Source organism: Artemia franciscana, chromosome 9, assembly GCF_032884065.1.
Source record: "Artemia franciscana chromosome 9, ASM3288406v1, whole genome shotgun sequence".
Taxonomy (NCBI): domain Eukaryota; kingdom Metazoa; phylum Arthropoda; class Branchiopoda; order Anostraca; family Artemiidae; genus Artemia; species Artemia franciscana.
The window spans coordinates 34,031,806-34,055,305 of NC_088871.1; the positions used below are offsets into that span (position 1 = coordinate 34,031,806).

General features: G+C 35.6%; 1 protein-coding gene across 2 annotated transcripts in view; it reads left to right on the forward strand.

The window, feature by feature from the left end:
* LOC136031310 (histone-lysine N-methyltransferase EHMT2-like) overlaps positions 1-23,500 on the forward strand; it is a 45,528-nt gene that overhangs the window by 2,116 nt on the left and 19,912 nt on the right. For both annotated transcript variants that reach the window (XM_065710769.1, XM_065710770.1), the window contains exons 2-4: positions 4,496-4,615; positions 19,246-19,381; positions 20,488-20,599. In XM_065710769.1, the coding sequence (XP_065566841.1) occupies positions 4,572-4,615; positions 19,246-19,381; positions 20,488-20,599 (292 nt within the window). In that variant the 5' untranslated portion in view covers positions 4,496-4,571. The remainder of the gene's footprint in view (positions 1-4,495; positions 4,616-19,245; positions 19,382-20,487; positions 20,600-23,500) is intronic.

The following is a 23,500-nucleotide window of genomic DNA, read 5'->3' on the forward strand; positions in this document are numbered from 1 at the left end:
TGCTGCTTAGTCAACAAACAAAAAATTGTAATAAACAAACTTGCACTAACTACTGCAAAATCAGGGAGATATTACAGGTAGTAGAATGGGACCAAGTGATTGTCAAGGGAGATATTGAGTTCCCTCAATGTCAATGTACAGGGGAACACAAAGAAACCCCATAAAACTGCATAAAAGTTTAGTAGAAAGCATAAGGAGTTCAACTTCTTTAACAATTATGTCTTTCCACTTGTGGTATTCACCCAGCAAGTCATGGAAGATGCAGTGGGACAAACCAGTATCATCTAGCAGGGTCTATTAGATGACACCCACCCCTTTTAGCCCTCAAACATGCCCAGTCAGCAATACATATAGTGACAACCAATAATAAAACCAAACTGTCCTGTGTATATGTAAATAGTGATGATCCACTCATAAACTATGACACGAACTCTGAGTCATAGTTACAGGTGTGGTATCTACAGGTTCTTCCACCTTAGTTGCTAGAAGTTGTGTTTTAAGGTAATTTAATGTAGCAGAACCAGGCAAATAGAACTGTCTGTCCAGATGTTAATTCTTGTGAGTTCTGCTAGCTTAGTTCAAATATTTTCTTTAAAATATTAAACAAGATTCATCTGTAAAATGATTGTTTGCCCTAACTTGAAGTAAACAAAATTCTAAAAATTAGTACTTTTTACAGACCTTGACATGCTGTATACTGCTGCTTTCAAGCATAGAAGAGAACTTAAACAGTGAGCAAGAAATTATCAAAAGTAGTTTTAAAGAAAGTTTGTGTTGACACCAAGTGCTTCAGATGGCTTAGAACTGGACAGCAAGAAGTCACTGAGAGCTTCAGTTGAGTAGGGGTTTTGTGCCATTCTGGGCTTATGGCCCAGAGCATGATTAGGAATCACGCTTATCCACAATATACTGCTTTGGAGAGGCACCCCATAATATATAACTTTGCTAGGAAGATGTTTCTAAGCCCCCCCCCCCAAAAAAAGCACACCAAAGCAAACAAAACCTAGAAGAATTATCCTTCAATCAGAATCTTTTGCAAATACTGTAATGTTTACTAGGTTTTAGTATCCCCAAGGGGTGACACACCAAATAATCTCAACACTGGAACATCTCCAACTATTACATCCAGCTTAGATAAAATAAAATATTTATTTCCGAAAAATCTCTATCACAGACCCACAAAGGGCTAAATTAGGACTTTAGAGTCTACAAATCAGATGGTTGCACTAAAACTGGCAAGAATGCAAAAAAATAACAACATAAAGAAAAATCATAATGAATCAGTAATTAAACTATAATAATTCATTTAAAAAGATAAAAACTAATAAGCAAATAAGTGCAACAACCTAAGCAGCATCATCAGCCAATAAACAAAAGAAAGAAACTAGTGGGGTATTTTAATCATTTGTTCTGTGATGAAGGGGACAAATTTTTTTTCATATTTGGAAGTAAAGCAGCAAATGGGGGACAAAATAGGGATGGACTCAGAAACAGCTTGGGGCACCTGTAATCTGGATGGGGAGTGACATTTGGGGAAAATACTTGCCATCTGAGGGTTTTTTATTGCATTTTTTTTTTGCAAAACAGAGGCACAAGAAAACCCCCTGCACTCAAGGGTTAATCTGGGAGCAAAGAGTACGGCACACTGCCTTCTTTGAAAATTATTTGCAAGATTCTTTTTTGGATTTATTCAGTTTTTTTTTCTAATTCTATGCAAGAGATACCAGGGTGCCTGCCAAACTGGATTAGTATATTCAAGAAGCAGGCAGACAAAAGACATGTAAATCTGTAAGGAGTGGGAAGGGGGATGCTAAATTTATTTACAAGCTTAAGGAGGGTGATAGACACATTAGTTCTCTGGATAACGTCTTTAATGTGTATATCCCACTTTAAATTTGAAGAAATTGTGATGCAAAGTAGTTTAAATGAGAACACAAAAATTTCAGGAGGGATAGGATTAAGAAAACAGGGTAAAGATTTGTGGAAACAAATCAGCACTATCATGGATTTAGAGGGGTTTACTGGCATGTCTAAGTCCAAGGCCTCATCTCCAATTTCATTGAGAATACTCATAGGGCTGCTTATCAAATTTCTGAAGCAAGTTTCAACGACCACTAGGTCATCAAAATATTTCCATTGGTCAATAAATTCTTTCAAGAGGCTGCTAATAGAATGACTAAAAAAAGGAGGGGGACCTAGGAGAGAAACATATATGTCAGATCAATCTTTGGTATTCAGCCACATACCAACAGAAAGTAGACCAGAATTTTGAAGGGGGCAATAAGTGCCATAAGTTATTGAGAAAGAATGCTTAAAATTTGAGGAAAGGGTAAAAGAATCAAAAGAAGATAACTCCCACCTAATAGGGGCAAAGCTGAGGGAGGGCTGTAAAAATTATATATATTAATTAAAATAACATCAAGGGAGGTATTTCCCCAAGGAATTAGTTGTTGACTTGCCAACTCAAAAAGGCCAGCATTGGGGTACTTAGAAATAGCAAAATCAGCACTTATCTATAATTGCTGGATGAATTTACATTTTGAATCAATATTTTGATTTGGGGAGTTATAGAAAACAGCTATTGCAATAATGTTAAATGGATGAGAGAGTACTTTTGGTCTAATGCTTAGCCAGAGGATTTCATCATACTTTGATAAGCTAGGGTCTCAAATAACCTTTAGGTAAAGGTTACTCTTAGTAAAGAACAAAACACCGCCACCTTTTTCTCCAAATGGGTAGTCTAATGATAGAGCTTAATAAGCTGTGAATAATTTGTCAGGTGCTGACATGACCCTGGGTCATGGGACTGTACTTCAGTAACAGCTATAATATCTATTAGATTTGATTCTGAAAGCACCTCTAGTTCAGTAAGCTTTTCAAAATTATGACTTTCACTGTTGTTAGCTAAAAGTTTAGGAAAAACAAACCAATTGGGGAATCATGACAGAAATACTCAAGGAGTTTGAGAGTTTCCTGGGTTGGGCTTTAATTTAATTATATGATGTTTTGGAGAAGAAGGGTAAGAGAAAGATTTACCTTGGGGATTTAGAAGTGGGAGGACTTATCCTTGTCAGGGTATTCGTCATTTTACAGATTTATTATCCTTTAATCCATAAAGAAAGAGAATTTCTTTTACTCTTTCTCTCTCTCTTGCACTTGACAACTTCTGATGACTCAAGCTTTTTGTAGAATTGCCCTTGCTTATTCATCTGTAGTTTCTGTGAAATTTTGCTTCAATTGACATATCCTTGCGCCTCTTTTTAATTCATTTACCCTTCCCCACATTCTCTATGTTGTCATTTTTGGGAAATATTTTACCAAATGTGATATCAGAAAAGTTTACTCTTTTTTCTTCGTGCTTGCTAAATATCTGCTTCAATTTCCTCAATGCTTACAAAATTTTAGGATAGTTCAGAGGCTTGGAGTAGCTGGCCCCAAAGAAACTCTTTTTCAATGAATAAAAACATAATGCAAAGATAGCTGACCATCCGTGGTACCAGCTACTGCTGTATTGCATGTAGTTAAGAGTTGTATATTTTAATGTAATGTGTATATGATTTAGTTATTATTATTTTCTTTTTGTTTTGATTCTTTTGGTTTCAGCTATGTGTCTAGGTGAGAGTTTAATTTTTTCCTTTAACATATGTATTATTTTGTTACCATATGTTGTTTATGTTAGTGTGGTGTATAATAATTTGATTCTTCTTTTTTGATCCTTTTGTTTCTTTTTTGTTTATCTTTTCCTCTGCTGTTTGAAGTGTTTACTGTATGATGCGTTTTTCAATAAGTAATAATTGTAACTAAATATTGTAAATTACATAATTTTGTAATTTATATCTTATGATTTCAAAAATCACCTCAAATAAAGAACATAAACTATAGGTAGCACAATAGCCCTACCTAAGTAAAGAACAAAGTGGGTACAATTAGGGACTTAATATAATAGCACATCTGTGTTTGTATTTTCTGGAAAACTGAGGTGATGAATTGGGAGACTCAAGCAATTAATATGCACCCAAAAAGGATGGTTCTTACAAAACTTCTGAAGGTGTGTATTGATTCTTGAATTCCAGATTTTCTGCCTAGTTTTCAAGAAAATGACGAATGTAGATGTGCTCCAGGTGTCAGACCATAGTTACAAATAGGGCTAAACCCAAATTAAACTGTATCAGTTCTTCATTCAAATAGTTTGAACCAAGTGCTGATATTCCATGGCTTACTTTTTACAATAAGTAGAAACTCTTCTGATAGTAATGAACAAAAATTGTCAGATTCTGATATTGCATCATCATTCTGTATCTGAATTTTTCCCTCCACAAAAGTTTAGTGAAGGGACTACCAATGGTATGCAGCTTTTAAACAAGGAACAGGTTCCAACACCCTTTGTTTTTTTCATTTGTTTATTGTGATAACGTTGTTATTATTAGCCCTGTTAGCTGTCCATTTTACTACAATTATTTTTGTTTATATAGATGATTTTCGCTCTTTATTTCAGACTACTAATGCATCTAACCCTTGAATCATCTGGAACTCAAATATTCTGATTTTTCATTGGCGGTTGTGTATTAAGAATGCAGATAGACCTATCTCAGGACTCAAGTAATGTGTCTAGCAGGTGAAGAATGTTGTCTTGCATGCTTGCTGCTGCGCTCACTTTTGAGCCATGTTTGAGACATGTTTAATTGATTATGCTTGCCTTTTGTTACAGGCGCTTATGTGATTGCTTGCTTATGTTTACCTTTTTATGGTAGTTGCTTCAGTTTCAATGTTAATTGAAAGTGATTGATTTTAAAAAGGGAAAAAACGAGCTTTTAATCTGCAAATTTTTACATAACAGTTCTAGTTTTGTTTCGGTCTAGTCTAGTTTCGGAAGCATAGTTTGTTTCCCCAGCTAGGTGAAACCTAGATACTGAAATCTTTCAGATAGTCTTCACCTGCCTCATGATGTCTAGGCCACTTTTGTAATGAAGTCTTGGGATAGGGGAAGCCTGTATCCAGAGGTACTCAGCAGATAAAATCTGCCTTATCCTAGACAAACTCCGCTCACCTCCACTTGGGATAAATGGACGATCTTTGGCAATCTGTCAAATTTCATGTGCAGAACATATCCTAGTCATCTCAACCTTTCAGTCATTATCAAACAGTTTGTGGTAACAAACTGTAGTAAGGAGCGACCCGGCTCAATAGAAACCAAAACTCTAAAAAATGGAATTTTGATACCAATAGCTACATCAAAAGAATCAAATCTTAATGCTGATTGAAAATATATAAGTTTCATCAAGTTTAGTCTTACGCACCAAAAGTTACAAGCCTGAGAAAATTTGTGTTATTTTAAAAAATAGGGGGAAACTCCCCCTAAAAGTCATAGAATCTTAACAAAAATTACACCATCAGATTCAGCGTATCAGAGAACCCTACTGTAGAAGTTTCAAGCTCCTATCTACAAAAATGTGGAATTTTGTATTTTTTGCCAGAAGGCAGATCACGGATGCGAGTTTTTTTTTTTCTTCCAGGGGTGATCGTATCGACCCAGTTGTCCTAGAATGTTGCGAGAGGGCTCATTCTAACGGAAATGGAAAGTTCTAGTGCCCTTTTTAAGTAACCAAAAAAATTGGAGGGCACCTAGGCCCCCTCCCACGCTAATTGTTTTCCCAAAGTCAACGGATCAAAATTCTGAGAAAGCCATTTTATTCAGCGTAGTCGAAAAACCTTATAACTATTTCTTTGGAGACGACTTACTCCTCCACAGTCCCCGTGGGAGGGGCTACAAGTTACAAACTTTGACCAGTGCTTACATATAGTAATGGTTATTGGGAAGTGTACAGGTGTTTTCAGGAGGATTTTTTGGTTTAGGGAGGGGTTGAGAAGAGGGGGATATACTGGGGGAACTTTCCATCGAGGAATTTGTCATGGGGGAAGAAAATTTCCATGAAGGGAGTGAAGAATTTACTTGCATTATTTAAAAAAAAAACAATGAAAAAATAAATATGAAAAAGTTTTTTTTTCAGCTGGAAGTAAGGGGCAGCATTAAAACTTAAAACGAACAGAAATTATTACCCATATGAGGGGCTCACTTCCTCCTAATACCTCGCTCTTTACGCTAAAGTATTTTTAGTAATGTCAACTATTTATTCTACGCCTTTTGTGATTCAGGGGTCATTCTTTAGTGTAAAGAGAGAGGTACTGACGAGGGGGCGAACCCTCTCATATGTGTAATAAAAACATGAGGATAAAAAATTATTTACGTAAGCTAGTTTATAAGTTATGTATATCTTTTACTTATAAAAAGATTTGTAAAAAATTAAAAGTTCTAGTTGCCTTTTTAATTAACCAAAAAATTGGAGGGCAACTAGGCTTCCCCCCCCCCCTGCTCTCTTTTTCTCAAAATCATTCGATCAAAATTATGAGAAAGCCATTTAGCCAAAAAAAATAACTATGCAAATTTCGTTTTAATTATTTCTCTGCGGAGAGCCAAAATCAAAGCATGCATTGATTCAAAAACGTTCAGAAATAAAATAAAAAGAACAAGTTTTTTCAACTGAAAGTAAGGAGCGACATTAAAACTTAAAACGAACAGAAATTACTTCGTATATGAAAGGGGCTGCATCCTCATCAACGCCCCGCTCTTTACGCTAAAGTTTTTACTGTTTTAAAAAGAAGAGTTGAGAGAAAGAGTCAAACTTTAGCGTAAAGAGCGGGGCCATGATGAGGAAGCAGCCCCTTTCATATACGAAGTAATTTCTGTTCGTTTTAAGTTTTAATGTCGCTCCTTACTTTCAGTTGAAAAAAACTTGTTTTTTTTATTTAATAGCCCTAGAAAGCAGGATAGAACTACATCTTTCCCAAACATTACTGTTGAAATTGTTGACTATTTAGTGTTTGTACTGTTTGAGCTTGACAGGTTCCCAAAACAATCCTTAAATAAATTCCTCTGTAAAACATCTAATAAATCTTCCTCTGTCTTTCAAAGTGCCCAGGCTCCAGAACCATATTTGGCATTGTCATCACTGTAGCTTCTAGTAATGGAAGCTCGGTTTGGAGACCTAACTTCCTATTTATCCAAACTCCTTTCAGCTCTGAAAAAACCTCCCTTGGCTATTCTATTTTAACATCTTTACTGCATCCACCATACAATTGATCGACCTTCTCGTTACCCATCGTCACCTCTTTGCCTTCACCTTTTCCCAGTCTAAGTAGCTTAGTTTTTAACATTAGTTTTCAAGCCGATTCTTGCGTCTTAGCCTCTGAAGAGTCATTCATTTTGCTAACATTTTCATCTATGACGCTTAAACATCTGTATTGTCAAAAATATTCAACACATAGAACCGAAATTTATTATAAAATTTCTATCACAGCATGGTTGCCGAATTTGAATTTTATATAAAAAACATCAGTATATATATATATATATATATATATATATATATATATATATATATATATATATATATATATATATATATATATGTATATATATATATATATATATATTATATATATATATATATATATATATATATATATATATATATATATATATATATATATATATATATATATATATATATATATATATATATATATATATATATATATATATATATATATATATATATATATATATATATATATATATATATATATATATGTATATATATATATGTATGTATATATTGCATCAAAGAACTTGAGCTTCACATCAGACATAATTTATTGTACAAAGTACTTGAAAAAAAGAGTCAATACTTAGTTAAAAAGTCAAACATAAAAAACAAATACATAAAAATAAAATTAATGACTAGTTCTCCTAGTTATGATACAGCTCAACAAAACTGGGAACAAAACTCTTGTGATGCCTTCATGTTTAGCCCAGATATGAGTCAGTTTGGGGACGATTTGGGATTTTATACGGGACGGTCTATTGCGGGTGGGATGGGGGGGGTAATGATGGAACGTAATCAGGGAACAGACATGGTTATTTTACCAAAACGAAGGCACAGGAGGTTCCTTCTCTTGGCCAACGTGGTGAGCTTGAACAAACCTAGTAGATCATGATATGGGACCTTCCCTCCACTCTCGTCTCGTCCCAGCTCTCGTCTTTGGACATTTTCAATCATATAGATATGCTCTGAAGAAAGACCGAAATGCTAGACTGGACAAGCAAATTTGAGTATTGGTATAATAAAAAACTATAAATTTGGAGAAGGTCCTTAGGAGGACAAGAAAATCCTATCAAATGTTTTGGAAGGGAAACTGAAGGCGAAGCTTGTTTGAGGATATTTTGAACATGGGCATCCCACTTCAAGTCAGCAGTAATTTTCACCCCAAGTAGTCTTATGCACGAGGCATAGATTTTGGGAGGAATGGGGTTTTTGAAAGTGGGGGATGATTTAAAAAATCAACTGTCGTAACTGGCTATTTATTAGGGTTTACTTTCATCTTTGACAAAGAAGCCTCCTCAGTGACATCGTCAAGTAATATGATAATTGAGCTTTTAATATTTCATCGGCAAACCTCAAGTGCAGACAGGTCGTCCAAATACTTCCATCTCTCTGTTTGGTCAGTCATGAGGCTATCAACCATTATAAGGAATAAAATGGGACTTACCAGAGTTTCCTGGGATACCCCACAAAAGATAGGAAGGGGATTGGAATGAGCATGTTTATATTTAAAGACTTGAGAATGATTTCTTAAAAAGGAGGCAACAATTTTAACTAGAAAGAGACTCACTTGAAACTCCGTCAGCAGTTTATTTACAAGGATATTGTGGTCAATTCGGTCGAATGTTTTCTTGAGACCAATTAATAAAATATTCAGCCAAGTATCAGGGTTTTCAAGGTTTTTAAGAATGGTGTCAAGAAGACTAACAAGGTAATGTGAAGTAGATGTCTCCTTCAGGTTTCGAAATTTTAGAAAATCAATAAGTTCAAGAATCTCTGTCTTTAACCAATTAGCTAAGAAACCCTTGTGAATTTGTGAAAAAACTGGGGTTAAGGTTGATTTGCCGTACTCCAGTAAAATCGTTCACGCCTCGCTTCCAGCACGATGGGTAACATCCAGAATTACTAATCAATTAAAAATAATAACAGTGTATGTTGAAAGTTCACCAGGGAATGCTTTTACTAGATCAATTGATATATCCATAGGACAAATACTATTTTTTTCAGTTTCCGTTTTTTTCATTATTTGCCTTGCTGAAGTTTCCGACATTTTATCTTTTGGAGTTTCAGGGATTAGCTAGTTTTCCGAAAGAGGGGGGGGAACGTTTCTACAATGCTAGCTAGGTGCTTATTAAGCTCATTGGCTGTCTGCTCAGGTGGTTCATCCAGAAGAAAATCAAGTTTCTTGCACGAGCAAACCCCTATTTCTTTCACTTTCTTAATCCATTGCTGAGGTTTGCTCTGTTTTTAGTAATTTAACTTATTCTTACCGTAACGAGAAGCAGCACGGCGTATTTCTTTCTTTATTTATTTACCGAGGGTTAAGGCTTCGTCTATCTTTCCGAGGCGAAAAAATTTTAGTTTCAAATGGATTAGTCCTTTTATTTTTTTCATTAATGTAAGGTTTGTCTGAGGACCATGTCTTTTTGGCAACTTCTTGGAAACAATTTTGGTAATTTGTTATTAATTTCGTTTGAAACAAACTAACCTTTGAATTAAGATTTATACACGACAAAACATCATCCCAACTCTCAGACGTTATCAAAGGTTCAAAACAAAAAAGACCTTGACTTGTTATTGGCTGGTACGAAAATTCAGAAACGGAGTAATTTGTTTTAAAAACTAGCAGTGGTTTAAAATTTAACATGAATCGATAGCTGCCACCGAGGGGGGGGGGAGGTAGTCGGAATATTGTAAAAGGTCTTAAGGTTGGCGCAAATAACCTCCAAACTGGTTCCACCTTTTGTTGCTGGGAAATCAACATTTTGCTTAAGCTTCTGATCCTTGCACAGACAATTAAGACTTAGTTCGGTTGCCTCTCCAGCTATGAAGATGCCGGTTTTTGGGTACTTTGTCGTCACAAAGTCAAGACTTGCTTGTAACCTATCATGGAAATTCCGACGAGGGTAAGCATTCTGTCCTGATGAATAATAAAATGAGCAATTCACTAAATCAGTGTAAAGCTGCAGTAGGCATTTGGGCATAGTTGGTATCCAAATGATTTCATCGCAATCACCTAGTTCTGGGAATTGGGTAAGGATAGGAGATAAGCAATTCTTTGCGAATTCATTACTTCTCCTTTTTTTCCCCAGTGGATGGTCAACTGAGTGTAGCCTTATGAACTCCTGAAAACTAGTCATTTGAAGGAGATCTGGATTTTGTGCCTTGACTTCAGTTACTGCAATTATATCAATATGGTTCAATTTCGCCGTTGCTTCCAACTCAACTAACTTCTCAAAATTCAAACTTTCAGTGCTCATAAGCAGGAAAACGGGGAATTGATAACGTTTTTTTTTATCAAGCTCTTTTAACAACTGATTTCTTCAAAAAAGCTTTATTCTGAGGCAACTTTGGCAGGGTGTAAGTATTAAAATTAATGCTGAGAATGGGGAGAACATTCGGGTCATTCGGGGTATCATATTAAGGTTTGTTGTAAGGCTCAAACTTGGCACCCTGGATTGAACGACTACTAAACTGGTTTTGAAGTGGGAAGGGAATAGGTTCACTTTAAAAAATTGGTGATAAATTGAGAGAGCCATTGGTAAAATCTGCTCTTTTGGAAAATTGTCTTCTATTAAAGAGGAAAACTATATCTTTTATCTGAATATTCACGGGTAATCAGGTATGCATTAACTGGTCTACGGTTTGACTTTAAGAGTGAAGCTTTAATTGGGCGATAAAATGGAGCGGATAATTGTTGGGTGGACTATTTATTACATGATAGTTTTCGCGTGTGGAAACTCAAACCAGAGTCACACTGGTAGGGTAGTTGAGGGGATAAAGTGCAAGGGATGGGGAAAGGTGTCCTGGTGATCTGGAAATAAGTGAAATTGGGAGAGTTTTTTATGCGGGGCGAATGGGAAGGCAAGATGATACTGGGAGGAGGGAGTATGGTAGAGGGTGTCTGAGAGGGGAGGGGTCAGGTTTGTTTTGGCAAATAACGGGTGGAGTCCAGAAGCAGTCGGTAACTTCTTGGGCGCACGGAGAGAAACGGAGTCGAAAGGAAGTGCATTTTTGGGAAGAATGTGAGTGAGGGGGGTTTGGGATGGTTTGAATTGAGTAAAGGAATTTTGGGGCCTGGGTTGACTGTAACACGCGTAAGTACTTGGGGTGGAGGATTATTTCGAGGCATGGATTCCTGGGGTATACTGCTCTGCATCGAATATGCAGAGGGATAAGGCTGAAAGTCAAATGGAACAGGATCTAGGGGAGGAGGGCGTCGTTAATACTTTCACCGCCGCCCTAAAAAAGTCAGTCGGTTACTTTTTGGGCGCACGAAGAGAAACGGAGTCGAAAGGAAGTGGATTTTTGGGAGGAATGTAAGTAAGGGTTTTGGGGATGGTTTGAATTGAGTAAAGGGATTTTGGAGCCTGGGTTGACTGGACACGCGTAAGTACTTGGGGGTGGAGGATTGTTTCGAGGCATGGATTCTTGGGGTATACTGCTCTGCATCGGGTATTCAGAGGGATTAGGCTGAAAGTCAAATGGAACAGGATACAGGGGAGGAAGGGGTCGTTAATACTTTCGGTGCTGCCCTAAAAAAGGTTGGTTTTTAAACCTACTCTCTACCCCCGATGATACAAGAGCAAAATTACACGACTTGTCAATACAAGATAAAACAAAACACAGGTCGACATGTTCAAAAATACACTTATCAGACACACAGATTCCCGAAATTAGATGACGACAAATATGTGGAAACTTGCATTGTTTGCGAAACCTGCAGAAACCACTATTAAAATGGTTCCAGACTACATTATTCTTTCTGCTTATTTTTACTATTTCTTTTCCTTTTATCCTTTTCTTTCGTAGTTTTTTTTTTAAATAATAATATATCATCGTCTAGTAATCACTTCTCAATAACCTTGCTATTCCTTTCATTTGGTTCATTATCACCTAATAATTTATGTAACAAACCGGAAATCAGTGAACCATTCACGAACTCACGAGCGTTATCCGTGCTCATACTACAGGTGGATATTTGTATGCTCTCTTGGGATATTTTACAGTTAATGCCAGGGCTGCTGAACTTTGATAGTGGATCCCTAGTGTAGTAATAATATCTTCGTTGTTTTTTAAGTCGTCTTGTAATTTGATGATTTTTGATTTTAGGGTCACTTGATTGTTTTGTAGAGTTGAAAGTTCATCTTCTACAAGGAGGCGATGGGAATTATGAGAGTTGATATCTTCACTTTGTTTTTTAATTTCCAGATCACGTTCATGGAGAATATCGTTGCCCTGTTTTTGGTCATAAAGAAATATGTCAACTTGTTTTTTCAAATCTTCTATGGCTGCTTCATGGTCTTAATTCTTCTCTAACTGTGAATTGTATTTATCTCGGAGATCAGGAAACCGTTTGATATATTTAACACAGTCAACTCAAGGGGGGACTTGGGAAGCTCAATTTTTTAAAACAGATTTTGAGGTCGTTGATTTTGTAACAGACTTGGATGTACAGCGTGGTTTTGAGCCAAGGGGTAGAAAAAGTGGTGTTAAAGGTGATTTAGGGTCATAATTCAAGGAACCGGGAGACTGGTAGTTCGAACATAACCACTCACCACATTGTTTTCAATAAAAATCCCTGTACACTTTGAATGAAATCAATGTTGACACTGACTGCAGTGCACTGTTCCACTAGCTGTACAAAGTCTGCACTCTTGGCATGTGACTTTCAAGGGCTTTGACATAATAGTTAAACAAATAATCTAGATTATAAATCTCGGAACTGGTCAATGACTGAATTTGGGATTGTAAGTGATTATGTCGCAATAAATTCTACGACAGGCTTATCCATGGATTCCACGACAGCCTGCTTCTAAACGCATCCCTATGCATTCCGACGACACCCCTAGTTTTAAACGCATCCCTATCTCGTCATTCCGACGACAGCCAGCAGTTGCATGTTACATAATTGGGAATGTTTACTTTTGCTTGTTATGTTTGCTTGCTACATAATGCTTTCTCTGATTATTTAAAAAAAAACATTCAGGACCCCCGCCAAATCCGGATTTCCTTGAGTTTTACCTAATAGTTTCTTTTTAAAAACTTGTGAAGCTCAGGGCTTGTTTACTTCAGGATTTTTAAGGTTTGTTTCATAATAGAGAGTCCTTAGAAACCTTCAGAGGGCCTGCTTGATCGCGATTTCTTTGGGTTTTACCTATTAATTTCTTTTTTTAAGGAACCTACGCCAAATCAGGATTACTGTAGTTGCTCTTTAAAAAAACCTATGAGGGACCCTAAGGACCCTGAAAACCTTCAGGGTCCCCGCCAAATCAGAATTTCCTTGGATATAACCCAATAGTTTCTTTTTTTTTAACTATGAGGACCAGGGCTTGTTTACTTCATGGTTTCTAAGATTGTTACATAATAGAGAACCATTAAAAACTTCAGTGGCCTTTTTACCCCAGGATTCCTAAGAGAGTTCTTTAAAAAACCTTTAGGGCTTATTTACTTTGGGATTTCTAAGCTTGTTCTTTAAAAACGTTCAGGGGCTTCTTTACACTAGGATTTCTTTGAAAGTTCTTTAAAAAGCCTTCAAAGGACCCCACCAAATCTAGATTTCCTTTTAAAAGCCTCCAGGGGGGTCCCTTTTAAGCAATTATGCAGTCCTTACATCATCCCAATATATTCATGCATTTCAGCCATTTCGTGCTAGCAAATTCTCTGCCATTTTCTATATGGAGAACAGTTTTAGAGACGATTGATTTTATGGGACAAAGCCATCCTGTTACTTCGCGAAAACAGAAGCGTCACGTCATCTACTATTATTCTAAGGGTGAACCGGGTAATTCTGGCGGGGCTATAAAAACGGTTATTAGAACGGAAACTTCATTAATGTTGCATAAGATCTTGAACCTTTCACATCATTCTAATATGGATTCCTATATAAATTTGAAAAAGGATTGGACATCTGCTTATATGCCGGCGAGTCTGTCTTTCTATACCCTCCACTAATCAAGTTTCAGCTACTATAACTCTATATTAGATAAACATCTAAAACTCTATCCCCTGATTGCTATTGCACGATTCTCACAGCGATAGAATAACCTTATTTTCCCGCAAATTCATTAAAAGCGCTTTCAAGCAAGTTGGTAAAAAAGGAAAAGGGTGTGTTAAACCGTTAATGATATAAAGGCCTATTTTCTGCTGGACAGCTGCTATTATATAGGAGGGGACATCCTGTTATCTGCTAAATTAATGTGTCCAGACAGATCGCAAATAATTACTTTATGACACGTACCATATATAGCGTTAAATAATTGCTGAAATTAGACTCGCTTATATATACCAGCTGCCCATGTCTAGAAAATATCAGCCTAAACGCTTACATAAATGTATTTTTCAATGAAAGGGATGAATATTATTCATTATGCTAAAAAACCAAACAAGTGTCCTTTTCTGATAATAATAATGAGCCCCCTCCTCCTTTAGTTGTAACTCTGAAGTTTACTTATCCTTTAGCTTTCTCCGCTAGAGTGGCCTATAATACATGTTTCTCATAAAATTCCCATTTAGCTCCTTTTTGCTATGTTGAAAAAGGGGGCTAGGAAACCCCTTTTTAAAAAGGGGAATAGGGGCCCCTTTTTATCTTTAAGTTCACCCTCTTCATGCTCTGTACCGTACTCTCACTCTGAAACCCCAATCTTTAAATGTTCATTTTCCCTCTCAAACATATATGCCCTGAGTATTTTCAGGATTATTTTTCCATGAATCAGGAGCACCATAATTATGATACAAGAAATTCACAACTTTTAAGCCATAAAAAAAGAAAAACAGTCAGATCATCATATGTGGTGTATAATCTGGGGCCTTCTGTTTGGAATAGTCTGCCGGCTAGCATCAGGGAGTCTGTCACTTTATACGGGTTTAAAAATAAATTGGAAACAGTGTAGTGTTTTTTACATGTTTATATTTATATATTTTTTGTGCAAAGTGGAATCAATGTTTTAAAAGATTGCTCTCGGTCTACCGTACACCTTCTACGTGCCTCATATTAAAAACTTTCTTAAGCAAAGTGGAAAATTTATTATTCAAAATGGGAAGCGAGTACAAAATTTTATCAACTAAAAGCTGTGTGCTATTGCACTATTAGATTTTATTTTTCCATGTTGCGGATATACGAACAGTAACTTTCATAGCATTTATGGTGACAATCCTCGATTGAATGACTTTCTAGTTGAAAATACTCTTTCCTACCTGTATAATATAAATTTTAGTGCCCTATGTTTCAAAATTGTTTGAAAATTTTTCACGTTTTTTTTGTGGCGGATGCTTGCCAACAGTTTTAATGTCACCAAGATTCATAAAGCCCTCAAGTTCAATCAGAAGCCGTATATGAAGACGTTTGTTGACACTTGTCAAGAAACGTTCCGAAATGAAAACAAAGGTCGAAAAAGAAATCTTTCAGCTCATTTAAATTTGGCCTTTTGTGAAATGTGCCATAGTGTGCGAAATAACAATCGTTATGACGTTGCGACTGACCCAAGAGAATGTGCTGGGATCGTTGCAGATCGACCATATTGGGTATAGTTTATGTATGTGCGGACGGTGTGAGAGTTCTGCCACACGGTCACTACCCTACTTCGGGTCGGGACGTATGTGTAGAGTATAGACGGTGTCTCGTTCTGGAGAGAGCTCAAAAGTTGGTGGGAGGGTGGTCCGATCAGTCTCCAGCTTAGCATTGTGTGTTATCTAGTCGTTTTTGTAAGTAGTGTTTTTTACATGTTTCTATTTATATATTTTTTTGTGCAAAGCGGAATCGATGTTTTAAAGAAGTGCTTAATATTATATACTATGAATTTACTATAGTCACCCCCGACCGCAGCGGGTGCCGCGTGTTCTGGCTTCTGTTCTGACCGCTGCTTCCTCCTGAAGGATCTGGCCCTCCGGGTGGGACCATTTCTAAGTGGCTATTATAGGTTGTTGACTAGTGTTTATTTAAATATGCTTTAAAAATATGTAATGCATTCATCTATATAATAATTTGAAAATGGTATAACATGGCTAGGCAAACTCGTAAATTGTCCACGCTGACGCCACAATAAGGCCACATATGCAGGATTTTCCTTTCGAGGAAAGGGGTGGAGGAGGGTGATTATGACGGAACAGAGACCGCAGAAAATCTCAAACAGTGAAGGAGCTCTAAGCTTTTATGCCTGTCAGGTTGTACCCTGATGTGGGGCACGGCTCAAAATTAGTTGGGAACCACTATTCTAGACTATTCAAACCTATTGAAAATTTACCCTAGACAATCACCTTTAACATCTCCACATGTAAGATTGAGTCGGCAAGAGAAAGTAAGACAAATAAAATTAACTTCGCATAGGAATTCTGACAGTTACCCCAAGTGTAAATTATCTCCTTGGAGAATCTCCCAGTAGCAAATTCATCCTCCCCCCGAGCCTAAAAATGCTTTTCAATAACAAATACTATAGCCTACATAAATGATGGACAAATTTCATAACTTAAAGATCATTCTCCAGGGGTTGTGGGGGTCAACTATACTGAATAATATGGCTGTCTTAAAGTTTTTATCGAGTAATTTTGGGGGAAAAAGGGGCGTGGGGGGCTAGATGCCCTCCAGTTTTTCTGTCACTTAAAAAGGGCAATAGAACTTTTAATTATCGTTTGAATGATCCCTCACCAGATATTCTGGGACTGTTGGTTCAATGCCAATCACCCCTAGGAAAATAAAAAGTAAACGTGCATCCGTGACCTTTCTTTTTGGCAAACGAAGCAAAATTCTACATTTTTGAAGATCGGAGCTGGAAAACTATAGAATGGCTCTCGGATACGCTGAATTTGATGGTGTGATTTTAATGAAGATTCTTTGAATTTTAGGGGGTTCTCCCTTTTTTTTGAAAATCAGGCATATTTTCTCAGACTCGTAGCCTTTGATGGGTAGACCTAAATTTAATTTATCTTTAATATTTGGAATCAGCATAATACGCCGATTCGTCTTATATGTCTACTGACATTAAAATTCCATTTTTTAAAGTTTTGGTTACTATTGGGCCGCGTCGCTCCTTACTTACAGTTCGTTACCACGAACTGTTTGATATACACAAGCACCTATGGGCTAAAAAGTTTGAACCTTTTTTTTGGGGGGGGGGGTTTCGGATTTCACCTTGACCGTTAGGGGATGTGAAAGCATGAAAAAGTCTGTTTGTTCGTTGCTATTTTTTCAAAAGGAAATAAGAATGCTGAAAACACCCAGTATTTTTGTTGATCCAGATTCAATTTCCAGGAATTCCATTCTTCAGAAAAGATTTGAGTAATTTGGTAGCTAAAAGTGTATGCATACCGGTACAGGCTGGTACCTGCTCCTCTTTTCACTAAAACAACTCACAGAGTGCATTCTGGAAATGTGGGAGGTTTTTAGCTAGACTTTCTGAAAGAGTTGGATGTCTCTGAACACACATATACACACAAGGCCGTTCGAGTTAAGACTGGACCTATGGAGCAAATTATCCCCTTTCCCTTGTTCTATTAGTTTCTCTTCTGGTACTTGTGTATTATAGCGACCACACTATTGTTCTTGATCAATTGTAAAAACTGGTTTTTCTTTGTGCACTTGGAGATAATTAGCTTAGTCTGAGTGAGATAAACTACTATGCAGGTATATTTTAACTAAATACTTAATACATAGTGTTGGTTAGGTTAACTATTTACTATAATGTGTCCTGGGCGGCCCGGTTTCCATAATCTTTTGTTGTATTTTCTATAATTTTATTACTAAAATATTATATTCATCATATTTTGGCATATTTCATTATTAGATAGACTTATTCGCGTGAAAGCCCAATTGGGCTATGGTGACATACACAAAACAAGCGAAAAAATATAGCAGCAAAACAGTGACTGAAAAGACACTAAAACTAATTATGTAAGAATATCATCACGATACCTCATACCTAGACGAACTTTCCAATATTATTTGTACTTAAGTAACACCTACTTCTCAAAATTTCCAAAATCCAATCTCTCCCCCGACCTTCCTACGAAATATTTCCAAGCGTAACTCGGTCAACTCCCCATTCTCCCCTGAAAAATGATGCAAAGACTCATCCATCTCTCCACACATTGGGCAACTGTAAGGACCATCCCTCAGTATATTTCTCCCTAAATATTTCTTACGTTATCCAAGAGGCATAAACTTCCCCCTTACATACATTACCATTTTCAAATCTTCCGAAGCCAATCCCATTTTTAGGTAAATTTCTTCGCCCCAGTTCTCCTTGACTTCTGCATTTATCCCAAGAGACGGCTAGGTGGCCTTCTCAGTTTGCCAAACCTGAACTTCCTGAGATTCTAGCCTATTAGCAACTAACCTAGATACACTCCCTACCATCTCTCCTGCTCCCTTTCCCTCATTCCAGGAATTACCTAGCCCTACACGGTTTAATATATTCTTTATCTGATTTGGCCACGAATTAACTCAACTTCACTTCTTACGTTTGGTCACTATAAAACATAATTACATCTTTTCATTCATTTGATTTTAAGGATATTAAAGAGCTACAAGCAGCGTTCCCCTGGCTCTCCTCTAATTATATATTTTAATCTTACCATATGTTTTGGCGGGTAATTCCTTTGGATCTTTGATCTTACATGAGGCTGAATTAAGAATAAATTGAAACGATAAAAAAAAAAATCATTTCCTTAAATAAACTTCAGGTTTTGGTAAAAAAAAAAACAAGCGAAAATAACGCCGAGAAATTAAAAAAACAACGTTTAAAAAAAAAAACATCTGTTTAATCATTAGTGTTGTAAGGTATTAAGGTGGGTAAAATATCTACAAGATTGGAATGGGCTGTTTTATCTTTTTTTCGGATCGATTGTTTTCAGGTTGACTAGTATGATTAATATCATACTATCTTTGTTGTCTAAATGAATAATTTTTACTCTAACTTATTTGTTTGAAGGTTCTGTTGATTATTACTGCTGGTGATGAACACTGTATATGTGTTAGAAATATCCAGTTAAAATTTTTTTTTATGTCTGTTCACTGTCAATTAAAAGGTTTCATCCCTATTTTGAACTGTTAAACTTTCGTTATATCTATGTTGTTTCTTTATCCTTGCAGAGACATTAGCAATGGTCTGGAGGTGAATCCAATAATCTGCTTTGCTCAATCTGGTGATGCTCCTCAAGATTTCATCTATGTGGTACAGAATCACATTTCCTCCTTAGATGTTAAGGTTGATACAGATGCACAATTAGTAAGTTTTCTTAAAGGTTGCAGAAAGTTTCCTTCTAATTTTTTTTTTCCTGTTAGGCTCCTAAGCCTGGACTCATCTTGTTTTATCATGTCTCTCTAAATCAGAAGATGATTGAAACCGATTGTTTAATTTTTCTAGAAGTGCATGAGTTGGTAGTTTAAAGAATATTTAAGAATTGAAATGGAATGACAAACTAGAAAAAAAATAACATATAAATAGAACTTAGCCTCAGCTGGACTAACCTAAGACGGTATTGGGTAGCTTAGGACATTTGTCTCCTTTCTCACTGTATAAATTGCAACATTTCTCCTTTTGTAATTTAGTTTCAAGAATAGAAAGTGTAAGAGCATGCCGATAAAAATCGACAATTGTGGCAATAATGAGAAGAATTCTGTTTGAAGCAAGTGTGCTTAAAGGAATCCTTTCTTTTAAATGAAGCTATGGGAATCAACCCCAAAGTTTTGATTTTGCCGTAGCCTACCACGTGTTTGACGATTCCAGTCGTTATGGTCTTATTATGGAAAAAAGTCTTATTATGAAAAAAAGCTGATATGAGGCACGTGGTAGGGCTTAGGCAAAACTTGTCTTAGTCAATTCAAAGTACTTATTTACTAATAATAACCATAAAGAATTTAATGAAATAACAACAAAACGAAGATTCGATGCTTTAATAGCTGTGAACAATGCTCGTTAGCCCTTAGACATGTTTCATATGGTTTCCCTTTCGCTCTATTTTTCTTGTTGATTTGACTTGTTTTGCTTTGATTTGAACTGATGTTTGTCCGAGAGCTATGGTTACTGTCTTGTTTGTTTCTAGTTTTGAAATTTCGATGTTTTTCCAGTTTTGTTATTCTGTTCACAAACTCTGATTCTCATTATTCGTAATAGTGTTTTTTTTATTGTTTTTTTTGCCACTTTTTTCGAGTTCTTCTTTTCTTGTCCTTTTTTTTCTCTGTTTGACTTTGGATGCTCTATGATGAGGTACCCTCTATCCCTAACGATGATGGGTCTTAAATCTTTACTATGGGTCTTATCTATAATGTGTCTTTATTTTTTATTAAAAATAAGAAATTTTCTCCCTTTTTAATTTGTTCTTGTACTTTCAGAATTGTGATTGTAGTTATGGCTGTTCTTCCACTAAACAATGCAGATGTGCTCGTTTTAGTGGTATTAATTGGTATAACAAAGACAAGTTGGACAGATACTCGGATTTACAAGGTGTAATTTTTTTATTTTTTATATCTCATAAAGGAATTTTTCTAACAAAAATAGATGACATATACTTAGATCAGCTCATCAAGAACTATTGACCGCAGTCGAAAAAAAAATTCTGTGTGTCTTAGTTCAAAAGTTGACTTTTTTATTGCCGTAAGCTAAATTTCTAACGTTATCATTTAGAAAGGAGCAAAGCATAAACTCTAATTTCTTTAGCAATGCGAAAACTTCTAAAGTTTAAGAGATGTATCTGATACCATTTCTCTACCGCAATCCCAAGTGCGTAAAAACGAATGATAAACTCAGCTGAATTCACGAACAGAAATAGGCATAAACAATAGATGGCAGCCATTTCGGTCCCCACTTTATTGTTTCTGTAAATTTTCTATTTATTACACAAAGAAGATATATTGGCTGTGGGACAAAGGTATAACAAAGACAAGTTGGACAGATACTAGGATTTACAAGCTATGATTTTTCTACCTCCTACAAGATAATCTGAATTTAACCGATCTTACAAGTAGTTTCATTGATAGATTTTTAGTTCTCCTAAAATCCTGGGAAAAATTATAGTCTTTCTTCTCTTTTTTCTTTAATTAAAAAAAGAAAAAGATTCATTTCTGCAGAGCTATTCTTTGTTTCTGAGTATGCAGCATTTTCTGTGGCTCCTGGCTGTTTTTTGAAGCTACTATAAATTCGTTTTCGCAATAGAATCTACTAACGAGATTATAAAAAATAATCTTGAACCAGCTACCATTCTTGAACCAGCTTCAACTCTCCATTCCTCCTCATTTGACGGTTTTTTTTCAGACTTGATCAAGATTTTTTTTTCAAACTCGTCACAAGAAAATCGTCAAAAAGAAAGTTAGGTCGTAATTAAACATGTCACGTGACAAATTATTACTTATACTAAAATTCGGAGGGTTAAGTGCTAAGAAAAAGAAGTACGAAAACGTACAAAAGATAGCCGAAAATGATAAAACAATCAAATATTAAAATAAATAAGAGTCTAATAACGATCAGATCCGTGAGATAATGATGGAAAAGGGGAAATGGAAAATCGGTCACTAAGTAAAAAAAGGAAAATTCATCAGATAGTCAAATTAAATTGGATAAAAGTACGGAAAAAAAAACTATAATCTAAAATGGGAAAAGATTTTAAATATAATGTAATGTAATTAATGGCATTGTTAATGTACAAAAGATAAAAATGGTCAAATAATAAAATAAATAACAAGCTAATAGCGGTCGGATCCGTGGGATAAGGATATAAAAAGGAAAAAGTCTAGAGGACAGGGGAAATTGGCAAAAAATTAACTACAAGTCAAAAAAGAAAAATTTTATCGGGTAGTTAAATTAAATGGGGATAAAAAGTATGGACAAAACAAAATATAATTAAAAAGGGAAAAGATTTTAGATGTGTTGTGATGTAACTTAATTGAATTGTTAATGTAAAAATGATAAAAAGCGGTGAAATAATAAATAATAATCAAGCTAATAGTGGTCAGATCTGTGAGATACGGATTCAAAAAGGGAAACAATAGAAAAGAGGGAAAATCGGTCAAAAAATTAACTTGAAAAACAAAATATGATTTAAAGTGGGAAAAGATTTTAAATATAATATAATCTAACTTGATAGAATCGTTAATGTAAAAAACGATGAAAAGCAGTCAAATAATTAAATGAATAGCTAGCTAAAAGCGGTCAGATCCGTGAGATAAGGATGGATAGAGTGGAGTGAAAATCGAAAAAAAAGATGAACTACAAGTTGAAAATTAAAATTTATAGGATTAAATTAAATGGGGATAAAAAGTTTGGACAAAACAAAATATAATTTAAAATGGGAAAAGATTTTAAACATAATGAAATGTCACTTAATGGAATTGATAATGTAAAAATGAAAAAAAAAACGGCCAAATTATAAAATAAATAACAAGCTAATTGGGGTCAGATCCGTGAGATACGGACGGAAAAAAGGAAACATTAGAAGAGAGGGGAAATCGGTTAAAAATTAACTACAAGTCAAAAAAGAAAAATTCATCAGATAGTGAACCATTCATCAGAATGGTGATAAAAAGAATGGAAGACAAAATACGATTTAAAATGGGAAAAGATTTTAAATATAATATAATAGCGGAGTTTTTGATCACTGTTCAGTGAAGCAGTCGAACTGACAAGGTTGGGTGTTCGAGTGCTTCATTTTTGTTTTTACTGCACGGTGGACGTTTATGACGTTGCACTTATGGACGTTCAACGTTCATTAGTAAAAACAGGAATTATGCTTGGACAGCTGAAGTAGCGTGGGTTTTTTGAATTGCAGTCAACAGTGATGTAAATTTGTTGTTGTTTTTTCAAGAGAAATACCTAAAAAGGTATTATTCATAGAAAATATCCCCCAAAGGTTGTTTTCAAAGTTCAAGGAGGAGGGGGTGTCCTCCCTCAATTAATCCAATGTTGTACTCTGGATCTAAACCTAAAATTCTATTCAGCAAGCTCAACCACTTTCCAAGATAGTAAAAAGGCCATCATATAGCATTCAAACCAGCCTAGGTTTTCTTACATTAATAATTAAGCAGAAGTCAAGGAGTAATATTCCAACAAGTGATTGAATCAAATTTAATCTACTTTAGCTCAGAAACTAAATCCCTAAAACTAATGAGGAGATTTATTATAAGGCAAATTTGAATTAATGCATTGAAATTTAATTGATTGCAAAGCTAATACATGTGCATACTGAATCTTTTATTTGGCTAATTATGCAGCGTCCTAGTTTCCTTTTTGATCAGAAACTTAAGTCATTTTCTACAACAGGTTAGTTTAAGATTAGCCTACAGGCTAATCAACCAGCTAGCCTTAATTCTCCCTACAAGTCAAAGCCCTTTCCTTTTTTTGTCTTATACCAAA